At 42.2% G+C, this 17,094-nt stretch overlaps 1 protein-coding gene across 1 annotated transcript; it reads left to right on the forward strand.

The window, feature by feature from the left end:
* Positions 1-5,773: 5,773 nt before the first annotated feature.
* On the forward strand, positions 5,774-15,828 carry ercc6l (excision repair cross-complementation group 6-like). The gene is made up of 4 exons (XM_075467061.1): positions 5,774-5,941; positions 6,656-6,700; positions 10,890-12,981; positions 13,248-15,828. Exons 1-4 carry the CDS (start codon positions 5,886-5,888, stop codon positions 15,192-15,194), a joined length of 4,140 nt encoding a protein of 1,379 aa, XP_075323176.1. The 5' UTR covers positions 5,774-5,885; the 3' UTR covers positions 15,195-15,828.
* Positions 15,829-17,094: the final 1,266 nt, after the last annotated feature.

Here is a 17,094-nt window from a genome sequence, read left to right on the forward strand (position 1 = left end):
TCGGTGCAAGTATCTACTGTGGGAGGAATTCTGCGGCTTTATTTGAGTGAAATATCTAATTTTTCCGGTTTTTGGTTGTTTATCGGACCGTTTTTCAGCCATGTTCGGCTCCGGAGCAGAGATGAGCAACGCTCAGTTATTTCAGCAGGTAGGAGGAGAAAAAAACACAAACTGGTGTCGCAGTCCATCTTGTTACCGTTTTCCCTGCTTCATATTTGTTGTAGATGTTCTGAGTTTTCCCACAGTGGGACTCAACGTTTACTGCTGAGTGTCAGGGTGAAAAGAAGCAATTAAACCCCCCAAAACACCGACATTTCAACAGAAACCTGAGCTAAAAGATGTCTGAACAACAGTTTTCTGTGGGTAGAGCAGCCAAAAAATGTACTCAAGTAAAAGTACTTTTACTTCAGAATAATATGCCTGAAGTAAAAGTAAAAAGTAGTCTTGAGTAAGAGTAAAAAAGTGCTGTTGGTGAAAAAACTACTCGAGTACTGAGTAACTGTTGAGTAACGTCTGATTTATTTGTTAACACAAGCATTCAATCAGACAGACAAAAATACTAAATAATCATCTTTAGGCAAATTAGAGTTCATCCAATTGATCAAATAAATTAAAATGAATTAATTCATTAATTACAAAATAGCTTCAATTAAAAATAATCCAGGTAAATTGAAGTACTTCAATGAAAAATAAAAAAGACTTAGAAAATAATGAGGTGTAGAATACCAAAGAGGTAAGAAGAAAAGTAACCAGCTCATTGTAGCCTAATGTAGCGGAGTAAGAGGACAGTTTCTGCTGCACACATCTACTCAAGGAAAAGTAAAAAGTATAGAGATTTAAAACTACTCCTAGAAGTATAATTATTTCAAAAACTTACTCAAGTAAATGTAACTGGTTACTACCCACCTCTGGTGTTTTGCATCTCTGAGGTTTGTCTCCTGTTATGTTGCTTTGTTCACCTCAGGGTCACATTCTGAGACCAAAACAAACTGCAGTGGTTGCACATCTGTCTGACTCACAGCTGCAAACTCAGGTTAAAGTCCCTCTAAACCTGCTTGTAGACGCTGAAGCTCGTGGTGAATCAGACTTTGCGTTCTGCGCATGCTCCAGATGTTTTCCCGGGGTCGTGACCCGGAAGTCAAAGGAGACGATATTCCTGTTGTTGTCGCCGTCAGAAAGAAACAAACAACGCGATGGAGAATGCTCCGCTGGGCATCGAGTTTGTGCAACAAGCAGCTCATCACAGAGCAAATGTAGAGGGACGTAGCTTCATCTGGCTCTGCGTTCTCCATCTTTCTCCAATGCCTGAGTTTGTTGTTGTTGTTGGTGGTGCAGAGGTCAACAGGAAGTGGCTCTATTAGCAACAGCTGGAATGGGTACAGCGCCACCTATCATACCGGGGTATGACACGCTTTGTGCCTCTGATCCCATTCATTCACCGCCATATATCCAAGGAGAATTACCCTCGCTCAGCTCAGTCTGATTGTAATTTAGCCAATAATCCGATCCTTTCAGTGCCATGTGACCCCACTGAGTGAGATATTTTGCAACCTCCTCCTGCAGATGGCGCTGCTGCGCTGGCTGACCTCTCAGACGGATGCAGACCGGGGGATCCTGACGGCGGTGACGGGCATCCAGGTGGGCAGAGAGCTGCTGAACCGGATCACCGGCCAGGACAAAGTGGACGCGTACAAGGTGAAGCAGCAGCGAGGGTTCCTGCTCTGAGCTCCAGAGATTTCTCTGTTTCAGATCCAGATGCTTTCTGTCACACTTCAGTGTGCTTTAGTGAATTTTAATGAACACTTTCTTAGTGTCTGGAAAGGTTTTCCACTCGTTTTAAAGGGATGGTTCGGAGTAGATTCAACCTGGGGTCATTTGAACCGTGATATCCAGCCAAGTAGCCCACCCGCAGTTTTTCCGATCTTGGCTGAACATCAGCTGAGTTACTGAGTTATCCCGAATAGCTTAGCACAAGCGCTAACGAACCCTGGCAGTATCTCCAAAATTACCACACTAAAATCACATGCCATGACATCAAACTTCTACAGTAGTACAAATATGGTCTGTACTCACCAAACGATGCATTTGGAAGTTTGAAAATAGTCCAGGAGTTTATTATTATCAACACAAGCCTGATAGCTTCTCTGCAGCTAAAGCTACGTCGACGTCACTTCCTTGATCAGGGAGCTTCAAAGTAAGATGAGGGTTGATCTACTACAGTAGACAACAAAGTATATGCTATATTCTACATGAATTTTTATGTTGTAGAGTTGTGAATTTATTTTATTAATGGAGAAATTGAGCAGCCTTGCTCAAAGACGCTTTACATAAGGAACAAACAGAAAGCAGAGACATAACGAGACATTATAAACAAAAACACAACAGGAACATTTTATCAGGTGTTGTAGGTGGTTTTGAGCTGGATGGGAGTGATTTGAAGGCCGAGTTTTGAACATATTGCAGTTTTTGAAGAGCAGAGGAGGGGAAGCCATACAGGATGCTATTGCAGTAGTCAAATCTGTAGGTGATGAAGGCAAAACATGTAGAAATAGAAATGTGGCAGTTACATACATCGTAAGGATTGTCTGTAAAGGGCTGTAGAGATAAAGTACATTTACATAAAGGACGGTCCGGAGTTTCCTAAAGGAGATGATTAAGGAAGCATCGGAGCTCTGATCATGGCTTCCAGCTCATTTCACTCAGTCTGAAGGTTCCCAGCTGCTTTGTGACGCGTTGATGCTGCTGACGATATCATCAAATACTCATCCTGTGTTATAAGCACTGTATGTGGACATGCATTCATATTGAGGAATACTGGGGTAAGATTGTTGGCAAACTTAACTTGATTTTCAATGTCCAGCTTGTTGCTGATCCTCAGGTTCTGCTTGCCTAGTCGTCATATTAAAGGGTCTCATCACAGAAGACCGTTCAGTATTCTCACATTTGCTGCTCGTAAAAATATCTTGCTTAAATGGATTGATAATGCCCCACCTACAATTAAAGCATGGCACAAAATGATATTTGACTTTGTACGATTGATGACTTTGGTAGGATTTGGACCCCTTTCTTTAAATATGTAGGTAAAAGGCTCACAGCCATTGTATTAAACGGGATGATAGATGGTAATGAGGAAAACTGGATAACTGATGTTTTTGGGTGATATGACTGGATATAAGTTTAGTTATGATTCATTTTATGATTTATTGATTCTTTAAAATAGTATTTCCTCTCCAAATAGGCTGTTATTTTCATTATTGCCCTACTGTGTATTTGCTACATCGCTGTCATTTGTAATAGGCCTGAGCGTTTCCTTCCTTGTGTGTGAATGTACATATGGGTGTGTACTCTGTTCCCTACTCTCACAGTATGCTGATGTATGAGTTTATCACAAGACATGTGTTGTTTGTTTGTATTCATGTTGAAAAACTTAATAAAAATATTATTAAAAATAAATAAATACTCATCCCGTCCCCGTGTGTCCCCCCCTCAGAGCGAGTGCATCCTGAGGATCTCAGAGTTCCTCCAGCAGAACCCTGGAGCCTCGCAGGCCCAGATCAGCGCAGAGGTGGAGAAGAACGTTCTGGTGTTCGCTGCCCGGGTCAAAGCTCTGGAGACGGCTCCGATACTCTGAGTGCACCTGAGGACGCGCTCCAGCGGATCCGTGTGCTTTGCATCTGTTCAACACCTTCTGTTATAGGATGCAGGAAATGTATGTTCGTACCAATGTTTTGTGATTTTGTTAAAAATTTGTTAATTTAAAATTTGTTAATTTTAAATTAAAATTAAAAAAGAAATCAAACTTTAAATTTAAAATTTAAAAATGAGCTAAATGACACTTTTTTTCCTTCTTTATAAGCCCTGAAGAGGTTTTTTGAACGTTTCATTAAAACATGGAGGTTGTGTCCTGCTCTTTGGCTTCTTTCCCTGATTCTCTTTAAGGTGCAAACAGAACATTACAAACTGAAAGCATTCTGTTCAACACCACGCGGGAAGGACTTTCAGTTTTTTTTATAATACAGTGAACCCTCGTTTTTCGCGGGGGTTACGTTCCAAAAAGAACCCGTGAAGTAGTAACCTTTATTTTTTTTACAATTATTATACAATGAAATACTCCATAATACATTGAAACCAAAGAACAAAACCTTTTTAATGCCCAAGCATTTGTTTAACAAATAAAAGGACTGTATAAAGTTTTTTTTTTTTTTTTTTTTTTTTTTTACAAATAACTACTTTACTGTAAAATAATCATTTGAATCATCAATACGAACTGAAGGCTTCAAATTGCGGAGATCAGCACCGCAACCCGAGTCATTGGATTAGAACGGGAGAAAATGAAAAATGATTATGAAAAAAATACAAAGTACAGTACAGTAGGACAAATAGTGACTCACGTGTATTTCACTGCTCTCTGACTGAGCCGCTGCATCCTGACTCAGCCTTTTTTTGTAAAGCCTGCGGTGCAGGTGTGTTTATTCAAGAGAAGAACATAATTATCGGTAGTTGTTGTCGCTCTTTTTTCTTCTGGGCAAAAAGATTTTTATATACCGACATGCCACCATCGATTATGTTTGAGATCTGTAATGAACGTGTACGTGTACATATTAAACCGCAACGTTATTGACACACAGGTAGAGAAGAAGCGGAGAGACTGTTTAGCCAATCAGAATGCAGAACACAATGCACGATGCAAATCCGTGAAGCAGCGAGACCGTGACCGCGTTATAGCGAGGGTTCACTGTACTTACAGAAATATACCAAACCTAACCGTACCCTAAAAATTGGGCTTTTTTGTGCATGTTTGCTGTTTTTTTTTCAGACTTATTAGAACTGAATAATAGATCAGAACCAGATGTTTCTATTTTCAGACACTGTTGTACATTTTTGAGAAATTAATTTAAAGTTTAAATGTATTCATGGTCTTTTCACAGAGCTAAAACATCACGGTTTGGATCGGTCACAGCTGGCAGCCTAAATATACCTGATTTATTTCAATTCAATCAACTTTTAATTGTTTATTGATTACTGGAGATTACTCTAAATATGTTCCGAAGGACGCAGACTTTCACCAAACTGTTATCGGTGAGTAGATGAACGTGTTTCATGCCAGAAATAAGGCCCAGGTTTTAAACTTCTCCTTTAATCTAAGTCAATACTGAATCTTTGTTGTTTTTCATCCATGAGAATAAAGTTTTAGGGACATAAACTGAAATCTTCAGGGAACAATTTAGCGGCAGCAGTAACAAATAGATTAGATTAGATTAGATTGTACTTTATTTATCCCACAGCGGGGAAATTCACTTCACAGCAGCAACAACAGACATGAAACAAGAAATTAAAAGAAAAAACTTTTTTTAAAGAGAAAAAGCAAGTACTAAAAAGTAAGAAGAAAATAAATAAATAAATAAATAAAAATAATAAAATAACTGATAAGGTTACAAGTTAAGTTTTTCATAAACAGATTTCCAAGAACTGCGCTAAAATGTTCAGAAAAACTCGCTGGTGAAAGTGTAAATTTTTGTCATGTTTTTGCACTGTTTTTGTATCTTGTAAAGCAAAATAAAGTTGTATTAAAAAAAAAAAAGTGTAAATTTATCCGGAAACGGCCCACATTTTTCTGCCCAGCTCATTGGCTGAACTTAACTTATAGTCCCGCCTCATTCTTGTAAAAGGTGTGTTGCAATTGGACGACATAACTGTGACGTCGCAAAAGCCGTACTCTCTGATTGGACAGAAATTGGCGGAGGGAGAAGAACCCCCGATTTGAATAGGAAAACACATACTTCTCAGTCAGTGACTTCGGCAGAAGTGATCGTGTTGCGTTATTCATAATAATAGGATTATTAAGACCAGTTTTTCACAGTATTTCGGTCCGAACACCTAACACAATGGATCGTAGTCGAGATGACTGTGAAGTCGCGGAGGTTTCTGGGAGGCTGGAGCAGTAAGTAAAGCTAACTTTAACGGAAAGCTAACGGTTAGCATCAGTGCTGCTAACTGCGTCATGGTTTTCATAAACGACATAAAGACAGTATGCGGCTAACAGTGGATGTTCTGTCAGTGTGTGTGTGTGTCTGGGGATAGTTTTACTGTCGGGATGAATCTCTTGGAGGCCGGAAACAACAAATGATGAAACCTGTGGCTAGCTAAACTGTGTTGTGTTGTTAATGTTTTCAGTTTTAGTCGCCGTGTTTAGTGCTGGAGGCACATTAACATCTTTATAATAACGCCAGTACATCACAGACTGATCTGCATCATTTTACTCCACTGAATGGGATTAACAGACTTGGATTTTTTCTGATAAATAACGTAAATTTGAGATTTTTTTTTTGTGTAAACAGGATCCCATTCTATGAACTTTGAATGGTCGTATTTGTATCGACACACTGTTGACTCACCTGTAAAGTCACATCTCAGTCTGATACTTCTCAGCAAATATTAAACACATCTGTCCACCGCTGGAGAGAAATCAAGGTTTTTGGTTAATATTTGTGAAAAATCAACGTGTGGATTTGATAGAAAGAAAGAAGAAGATTTTTGGATTAATGTAATTAAAGAAAGGATTGATTTCATATCATTGTTTTTTGAGGGTTAAGATTTTTCAGTGGAGTTTGAACCTGTTTTGGATGACTGTTCACATCTTTCTTTGTCTCTGCAGGTCTTTGTCCATGGACGCGGAGGACAAGATGGAGAAGTACGACAGGTATTTAACACACAAATGCATTTTATGTAGAATAATCAGAGACCATCTCAGCGTCTTACATCGTTAAATTACACCAACACAAAGCTGACGGCTGTCTTTAATATAAAAGCTGCATCTTTCAGTATCAGTGCCTGAGAGCCTCAGAACAGCTGCAGATGTTTAATCTGGTTGAAAACAGCCGACGTTGTTTCCAGTTATTTGGTATGAAGAGAGTCCACCTTAAGGTGAGACACGGCAGGGAAAAAAACAGGGATTTTTCATGCTGTGGTCAATTTTGAGATTTTGGGCCTTCAACATGTGTTGTTTCAACCTGCTATAAAGAAAATTTATTCAATATTAGTATTACTAAGGGCCTGAGCATTTATTCTGTTTTTGAGCAATTGTTTCCAATACAAATGTTTTGAATTCCCCTATTTAAATCTTTAAATGCCGTTTTCTAAAAATCTTTTTTTTGTATAATTCCAGTATCAATATCTCAGCCTATGGAGCACCTACTAACACCAAACTTTCCAGTTATACACTTAACCCATTGACGCCGGATGTTGCTTAGCGCAACATTGCCCCTCGCGCTGGTTGTTGCGTAGCGCAACATTGTTCATTTATCATTATTTTCAAGACGCATGCAGCATGTAATGCACAATAATTGGTTCAAATACACATGAGGTGGGTGTTTTCGATTAGCCTGTTCTGCAATAGTGCGTTTGTAGCTAATTTGACAGCTCGGCTACAATGGCTGCGGTTAACGAGACATACTGTGACAGCGATGGAAGTGATGTGGAGTTGGCGCGGCCACACACCATCCAACTCGAAGTGGAGCCCCGTGTCAATGATGAAATCTTTCATCGGTCTCTGCCTAACTTTTGGAATAATCAAACTACCAACTCGCCGGGGTTACTGGAGGCAGAGCAAGTGGCTGTATCAGACAAATGTCGCCCGAGTGATGGCACGAGATCGTTTCGACATGATGTAATTATTTATTCTTGCGCTGCATTCTGACGACTTCTCATTCTTATTTGAGTGGCGTTGCCCTTTGTCACACCCAGGGAATTTGCAGGACACAGGAGCAGGTGTTGTAAATCCAAGGTTTTTATTTCAGGAGGAACACGGTTGTCCAAACTCTCCAAGAGAGAACAAAAAGGACTATACAAGTTATCGATAATATTATATACTTCTCCCAAAGTGAGAGAAGTATATCTATGAAACGTTATAAAAATAATAATCACTCCACTGAGGAGGAAAAACAAAGGCTTCGAAACTTTATATTTAAACGAATAATCACTCCAGCTACGGAGGAAAACAAAAAACCCTCTCCTGTAAAAATAGGAGGCACTAAGATATAAAAATTTACTATGAAACGAAAAATCACTCCACTTGGAGGAAAACGCAAAAATGCTATTAAACTATTTCTTAACAAGGCTATAAATACAAAAGTTACCCAAAACAAAACTCTCTTTAGCGAGATCGGAAACGTGGCATAGGACATGAACTTGGTTTGAAAGCAAGAGTGAGGTATGTTGACAACAACGATAACGACACACTGGCACAAGACAAAGGGAGACGTCAACTCTTATACACACAGGGATAACGGGGAACAGGTGGAATCACTCATGCGACAATCAGACTGGAACACAAGAGGAAGGGCAAGTGACCTGAAACGAGAGGAGAGTTAATCTTTCAAAATAAAACAGGAAGTGACGAGACATGACATGGAGACGAGACAAAAAACCCACTTGACCTCACTGCGGTGTGACACCCTTATGTCAAAAAAAAGAGAGCCCGGTGCGAATTACTGCAGTATAACTATGATGTTTTAGAAGTCGTGTCACTGAAGTTTACAGTATAACTGCACAATGCAAGATATATTGCAGGGTTTTTTATCATTCATTATTATTGCTGATATTATAATTATGATTTAGTTATAGTATAGTAACAGTATAGTAATAGTAGTATAATAAATAGCAGCATTGGGTATTATCCTGAATCATAAAGCAAAACTACATGAACCAAATGTCCAACATTGATTAAAAAAAAAAGTAATACAATCCAGCCAGCGAAAATTTTTTAAATTTTTCTTAGGTGTTTTCAATGAATTGTTTTTAGTTCAAAAAACCCTCAGGCATTGGGGACCTTTTCTAAAAACTGGCTTAGGCATTGAGCAGCCTTTTTTGCAGGTGCTTTAGGCGCCAATGGGTTAACATTATTCTGAAGATATTTACAGAAGTATTTGTTGATAAATCATTCCTGGCCTGATTTATGTGACATAATAAAAAAATATGGCAAAAGTCAATGTTTTTTTTTAGGCTATTGACAGTATGATTTGATTTCCTAGGAAATGAAAGCAGATATCCTGAAATCCCTCTGTAATTTTCTTTTCATTTTGTGTGTAAACAAAATGAAAAAAAGAATTTTGCACCTGGCTTTATCATATGTTCAGATCTAGCGTTCGGAAATATGCGCAAATGTGCGCATATTTAATGAGATAATGCATCATTTCCATAATTAAACATACAAATTTCTAAAACTTGTAATACATTTTTTATTATACTTTCAAAGTGCTTTACAGCTACATAAAATCACTAGAAGGCAATAAAATCATTCCATAAAACATAAAAAATAATCATAATTAATTAAATTAAAAGCAAAAAGTACAGATAAAACTTTTTCAGGTGTCATTCACCCCTCCCTGAGGCAGCAGACCCCTCCCTGAGGCAGCAGACCCCTCCCTGAGGTTCTCAGAGCCCCAGTTGGTTCATATGGCTCTAACATGTCAGAGATATACTTTGGTGCTACACCATGAAGAGACTTGTACACAAGCAGAGCTGTTTTAAAGTCTATTCTCTGAGCGACAGGCAGCCAGTGCAGAGACCTGAGCACTGGTCGTATTTCCTGGTTCTGGTCAGGACTCGAGCAGCAGCGTTTTGCAGCTGTCTTACAGCCCGTTTAATAATAATAATAAATTTTATTTTTAAGAAAGCGCCTTTCTCAACACTCAAGGACACTTTACAACACATTAAAAACACAATAAATAAAATAACACAAGTTAAAAAAAGGCTAGAGGGAGAATGCAGCTTGAAACAGATGGTTTTGATTTGTAGAGGGGTAAAGAGTCAGTAGCCGCATTCGGACAGAGCAGTTCTAAGAACGGTCCTCCTCGAATTTCGTTCTAATAGCTGCCCTTCCCCAGTTTCACCTTGACTTCCAAACTGTTTCAGTTTGCATGAGTCGGACCCTGATGGGGACTGATGCAGCGCAGCCGTCTGCAACAGCGACGTATTAAGGCTCTAGCATGGTTGCCGCGTCTGCTGGCACGAGCGGTGTTGATGACGTCACGAGTTCGTGCCGGCTACATATAGTGGCGCAAGTCGATGCGCCAGTAGTTGCAATTTTCTCCGTCACAGAGGTGGCGCTGCTACGTTAAGGTTACCGCTACTCTACAACCACGAAAGTGGAGAAGAAAACAATGCCGCTGTCAAGAGCAGGAATACTGTAATTAATTATACTGCTGCAGTATTCGGATCATTTTAATTTTTTAATTCAGTTAATAGAGGTGAAGGTCTGAAGCCCCCGGCATCAACAGAGTCTCTGGCCTCTTCTTTGCCTTCAGGTATCTGTCCCGTAGCTTCTTCCACACATTCTTACAGAACTCTCCCTCTTTCCCCAAAGTTCTGCCCATCTCTGTGCACCAGTTTTGGGAGTTTACGTGCTCCCTTAGACACTATTCCTTTGATTCTGGCAATGTTTATTAGATGGTAAAAAGCTGCTGATGTTTCTCATTTAATGTGGCCGTTAAAGTTCAATTCTGAGTCCAATATTTAGTCTTTTTTTTATCATTCCTAAGAGCAGATAGAAAAGCTTTACTCCGACTGTTTCTGTTTACTGACATTTGTTCTTTACATCACAAACTTTGGAAACATCTTCCTGGTTATCGATCTTGTTTTTTACCCACCGTCTGTCACTGCAACTGTTTCCTGTTTTCCTGGAAATATGTAAAGATATGAGGGATGGATCAAGACTTTTGGATTAGACAGCCAGCAGTCAGTTACTGATCAGTCTCACAATGACTTACATTAATTTGCAATTTTTGTTCTGGTTGTTGAGATTTTTGCTTTGCTTGTTGTTCCTCATTTTTAATGTTTTGCCTCAGATAGATGTGAATGAAATCCACTGATTTTTCTTTGTCTTCTTTCAGACTGATTTCAAATGGAAAAGAAGTTGCCAAACAAGGAGACGTTCACAAAGCTCTGGAGCTCTTCAAGCTGGCGTACAACATTCAGCAGACTCCCAAACTAAAGAGAAGAATCGAGAAGATAGAAGAGCTCCTGGCTCAGAATGATGATGAGGAGGAGGATGAAGATGATGAGTTTGTCAATGTGAATAACAGCGGTTTAATGCTGTTCAGAGAACTTTATGACAAACTGTACAACTACCAGAGAGATGGAGTTTCCTTTCTGTATGGTCTCTACAGAGATGGTCGCAAAGGCGGGATTCTTGCCGACGACATGGGGCTCGGTAAAACCATCCAAATTATATCGTTCCTTTCGGGCATGTACGACAATGAGCTGATAAAACATACGCTGCTCGTCATGCCGACATCCCTCATCACAAACTGGAACAAGGAGTTCGCCAAATGGACTCCTGGCATGAGGGTCAAGGAGTTTCACGGCGCCAGTAAAGCAGAGAGGACCAGGAGTTTGGAGAAAGTTCAGAGGAGAGGGGGCGTCATCATAACCACGTACAACATGCTGATGAACAACTGGGAGCAGCTGTCCTCGTACCACGGAAGGGAATTCTTTTGGGATTATGTGATCCTGGATGAGGCACACAAAATAAAAAACTCGTCCACCAAAACAGCCAAAAGTGCTTACGCAATCCCTTCAAAGAACAGAATTCTTCTGACAGGAACTCCGGTCCAAAACAACCTGAGGGAAATGTGGACTCTCTTTGACTTTGCTTGCCAAGGTGCTCTATTGGGGACAGCGAAGACCTTCAAAACGGAGTTTGAGAACCCCATCACCCGTGCCAGGGAGAAGGATGCCACCCCAGGTGAAAAGGCTCTCGGGGCCCGGATGTCCGAAAACCTCATGGCGTTAATAAAGCCCTACTTCCTGCGAAGGACAAAATCCGAAGTGCAAAAAAACAAGATGAACGTCAAAGAGGAGCACTCGGACAATAAGGACAGTCAAGTTCAGAGCGATCGAGCCGTCGGTGGCGCAGTTATGCCCAAACTGACCAGAAAGAATGACCTGATTGTCTGGACTTACTTGAGCGCCATTCAGGAGGACATTTACAGGCAGTTCATTAGCTTGGACCACATCAAGGAGTTGCTAATGACGACCAGGTCACCTCTTTCTGAATTAAACATCCTGAAAAAGCTGTGTGATCACCCGCGACTCCTTTCTGCTGGCGCCATAGCAAAGTTGGGGCTTGATGAAGAAGGCTCGCAGAGTGACAACGGCGATGCAAATACCAACAGCATCGCCAACGTTTCCGACGGCACCTTAATATCAGAGTCCGGGAAACTCGTCTTTCTGTTCGCGCTCCTGGAGAAGCTCAGAGAAGAAGGTCACCGCACGCTCGTTTTTGCTCATTACAGGAAGGTGCTCGACATCATTCAACGTATCCTTGGCAACAGAGGCTTTAAAGTATTGAGACTGGATGGCACGATAACCCAGATTACAGAGCGGGAGAGGCTCATCTCCCTCTTTCAGAAGGACAAACGTTACTCAGTCTTCCTCCTCACCACTCAGGTTGGTGGAGTCGGCATCACCTTGACAGCGGCAGACAGAGTCGTCATCTACGATCCCAGCTGGAATCCGGCTACGGACGCCCAGGCCGTGGACAGGGCGTACCGCATCGGGCAGACCGAAAACGTCGTCATCTACCGGCTGATCACCTGCGGCACGGTGGAGGAAAAGATCTACAGGCGGCAGGTTTTCAAAGACTCCCTCATCCGACAGAACACCGGGGACAAGAAAAACCCGTTCCGGTACTTCAGCCGACAGGAGCTGAAGGAGCTCTTTACTCTGGAGGACACCAGGTCCTCTTCCACACAGCTGCAGCTGCAAGCTCTGCACTCCAGATACCGGCGGACCGACCCGGAACTGGACGAGCACATCGCCCACCTTCATGCTCTGGACATGTTTGGGATTTCGGATCATGACCTCATGTTCTCCCTCGACATCAATCGGGATGAGGCCCCCGAGAACCAGGAGGAGCAGCAGTACATCGAAGGCCGGGTCCAGAAGGCTCAGGAGCTGGTGAGGGCTGAGTCCGAACTGCAGGTGGGTGAAAAATAACACCTCAAAATACAACTGTCATCCTGGTTAAACTCTTTATTTTGCTACCCAGAGACGCGCACCTTCACAGGTGCAGCTAATTCAAAAAAGGGTGTAGAAACTCTCTTTGTGGTTGGAAACACCATCCATCCCTCCATCCATTTTCTATACCCGCTTAATCCGTCGATTAAGGCTTTTTCACTTCAACATGTCCGACACAGAAGAAAACACAACGCTGACTTGTTTTGTGTTTTGTTTTGTTTTTCCCACAGATGCAGCTGGCAGAGGGCATGGCGTCGAGCACAGAACCAGCCTGGCTGAGACAACCACCTGACGCCAACAGCAGAGAGACGTCGCACGAGAAGAAACCGAGAAATCCAAGACCGAGTCCTTCACTTCCACAGCCCAGCAACAACCTCAACCTGTCACCTGTTGTGGTGGACTTGGACCAGTCTGGATCTGGAGAGGACACCCAGCAGAATCTGAGTAGCGGGGTTATCGATCTGACCGCAGATGTCTCTCCTCAGCAGGACTCTGGCGATGCTACAGAAGCTGATGTAGCAGGCGTCTCTATTGGAGAAATAGTGGATAAATCAGAGACATCTCAGGCTGAAGTGTCTCCAGGACGTGACAGAAGCCTGCTGTATGTTACAGCTGATGACGACAACCATCGACTAAACGGAACCGCCCACTCTGAGATGGACTTGGATCTCATCCCACCCATTCAGAACAGAAGAGTTTCTGTCCTGCAACAGTCCAACGTAAGCATCAGAGCAGAAAGCTCCAGCGTGAGCGCTGAGCTCGAGTCCTTGAACGGAAACTTTAACTTGGAGTTGGAGGACAGCGGAGACGCCGGTCTGGAGGATGCTGAGACTGAAGAAGAGGAGCAGAAGCTGCTGTCTCAGCTTCAGATGAGCGGCAGCTTCAACGTCAACAAGTCTCTGTCACATAACATCAGCGGCTGCCCGGTTTCAGACAAGAAGGAGTCCATGAACGAGTCCATGAATGAATCCATGAAGGAGTCCATGAACAAGTCCATGAATGGGTCCATGAAGGAGTCCATGAACAAGTCCATGAATGAATCCATGAAGGAGTCCATGAACAAGTCCATGAATGGGTCCATGAATGAATCCATGAAGGAGTCCATGAACATCTCCATGAATGAATCCATGAAGGAGTCCATGAACAAGTCCATGAATGGGTCCATGAATGAATCCATGAAGGAGTCCATGAACAAGTCCATGAATGGTTCCATGAACAAGTCCATGAATGGGTCCATGAATGAATCCATGAAGGAGTCCATGAACAAGTCCATGAATGGTTCCATCAACGAGTCCATCAACGAGTCCATCAATGAGTCCATCGTCGCCACAAAGAAGAGAAAAGCGGCCGTGATCTATGACAGTGAGGAAGAGGAGGAAGAGGAGGAAGAGCAGCTCGACGGTCAGCTCGACAGCTCGTTCCAGGTCCTCGGAGCCTCTACACCTAAATCGGCGCCCATTGGTTCTGCTCCCCGCCGGTCCAGGAAGAGCGTTGGAGGCAACGCCTCTGTGGTCTCACGCAGATCCCTCCTCCAGTCCCTCATCGAGGATGTGGACGACCCGGAGGACGATGAGGGCTCTGACGGGGATGTTTCAGGGGTGCCGAAGGAGAAAACCAGACGGACATTAAACACAGACGAGGAGGATGATTCAGAGTACAATTCTGAAGAGGCAGAAGAAGAAGAAGAAGAAGAAGAAGAAGAAGACGAGGGGAAGGAGATCATTGGTTCAAATGATGAGCTGCAGCTGGAGGAAACTGTCGGAGAGACTCTGAACACTGAGGGCGAGGAGGAAGAGGAGGAGGACTCTGCAAATGCTTCGTCAGTAGAGGGCGGGAGCTCTAACCACGAGGAGGAAGCAAAGATGGCCGAGGAAGAAGAGGAACTGGATACTGCTGGCTCAGCAGATGTGAAGTCAAGCGAGGACTCGACCAGTTTGGAGGAGTCGACCGGCGAGCACGAGCTGGCGTCTGGAGAGAGAATGGATCAGTGCGCCGCCGCCGCCATCGAGTCTGAGAGCTACGACTCGCTGGTCAGAAGAGGGAAGGAGTGCTACAGCCAGGCGAAGCTGGACGACGCGCTGGGCTTCTTCCTGAGAGCCATCGACATCAAACCGGGAGATCCTGAAATCCAGTTCATGACCATCCAGCTGTACCGGCAGCTAAGTCAGAGGCGATGAGGACGAAACGCCCGCCAGTGCAGCCCAGGTCAGAGGTCGGCAGCTTCTGTTCCAGAAAGAAATCAGCCTGCCGTTCGGGACCTCTGGGACTGATCAGAAACATTTTAGATAAAGCAAGTCCTACTCCTAGGACTCTGAATTAGCATCATGATTACTTTGTGTATTTCTAATGTAAAACAGAGCAAATGTGCACATTTTAAAAGCTGCGAGCTTCAGATGTTTGACGTTTTAATTCTCTTCACTGGACTTCTTATCGACAAATATTCCGACAGTTTGTAGAGTCTACGGACATCTGGAGGCTCCAGGTGTAAATTCCAGCCAGCTGAAGGCCTCCCACCTTCCCTGAAAACCACGAAACGCACGTTTAGGTTTGGTTTGTCCTCTGTGGGGTCCTGTAGACAATCGGTAAAGGTGACTTCTAGTGTCTTTGGATATAAACGTCTCCGTTTAAGGTAACAAACATGGAACATTTTCTTCTTTTCATGCAAATCTCTGATGATGAAAACTCTGCTGCCAGAAGATGTCCCTGAGTGTTACACACCGGCACTTTAACAGTCGGAGCTGTTCGTGAATGTCGTCCATCGGCTGGACGGTTCGGACTCTTTGTTTGAGCTTCCTGTCTCCATCCTTTAAATCCTGAGTGGAAACTAACCTGCTCATGTTCATATTTTTCTGAAATAAAGTTGTAAAATGCTTTTATTCGTCTCCTTGGTGTCTGTGAGCAGACAAGAAGCTTCCTGTAACATTTGAATTTTATACGTTAATCATTTTTCTCACTAAACTAAGTGTTCAGCTCCAATTCTGATGTTGCGTACAAAAGTCTTACGTCAAGTTTAACTACAAATAGTTGCAGCGCGTTACAGAAGTTTTCGTTTAGCTTGTCTTGGAGCTGAAGTACAAATTTCTCTGGAGCTTCATCCACACCGTTAATGAGCTTTTTTACAGCACACATCACTTTGTTTTAGCAAAGTAGCCTCCGATTAATCAAACTTTCTTTATTTTGAACCTGTTGATTTAATTCAAACCCACTCAAAAATAAATCTTAAAGTCTATAACAAGTTGGGGATTTATTTTTTTTAAATTTTTTTTAAAAAATTTTTTGTAGTGACTGAACAGCACAGTCCAGATCGATAAGTAAAGCTACTGATATTGCACTGATTCAGCTCCCTATATCTATGAATATTGTCTGATATTTTGACTATTCCCATGAACCTTTACACGTGTGGAAGGTACCTTTTATATTTACTTGTATATGTGTATCTTTATCACTTTATCACGTCTGGTTTGGGAGTTATGAAAGCTGGCGTTTTATTGGTGTTTGAAATTCTAAGAATTCTAAACTGGTCGCTCGCACACATTTAGCTTTGTCGCTCATTCCATGAGTGCACAATCCTTACAGGTTGTACCTCGTTGGAAAGGTGGCTAATCAGGCTTTCCATCAGTCTAAAATACAGCACCAACCGTAATTATTAAAAGGGAGAAATTATGAACTGAAAAAACATTTCCAAACTTTTTTTGAGTAATTTATACTTTTCTCTGATAAGGAGTGGTTCTACCATCTAAGTGACCTTTCCATTTGATTCCTGGTGTCACAATTATCAGAAAAAGTGTGTTCATTTGTCTTTGTATGATGTATGGTTTAGGAGTTATGAAAATTGGTGTTTTATTGGTGTTTTCGCCATTCGTGTGGAAATAAATTCAAAATGGCTGCCAAAAAAAACCCAATGGGACACTAGTTGGAAAACAAGCAAAAATCTTAAGTAGCCACCTTAAGGGTCCTAAAAAAACCATGTTTCAAAAACGTTTGTCTCTGGGACATTGGGACGTTCCTATCCTGGCCTAGAAAAAGAACCCAACGAAGCACCAGGATACAGATTATAAACTCGATAACGTGTCAATA

Source organism: Odontesthes bonariensis, chromosome 6, assembly GCF_027942865.1.
Source record: "Odontesthes bonariensis isolate fOdoBon6 chromosome 6, fOdoBon6.hap1, whole genome shotgun sequence".
NCBI lineage: Eukaryota > Metazoa > Chordata > Actinopteri > Atheriniformes > Atherinopsidae > Odontesthes > Odontesthes bonariensis.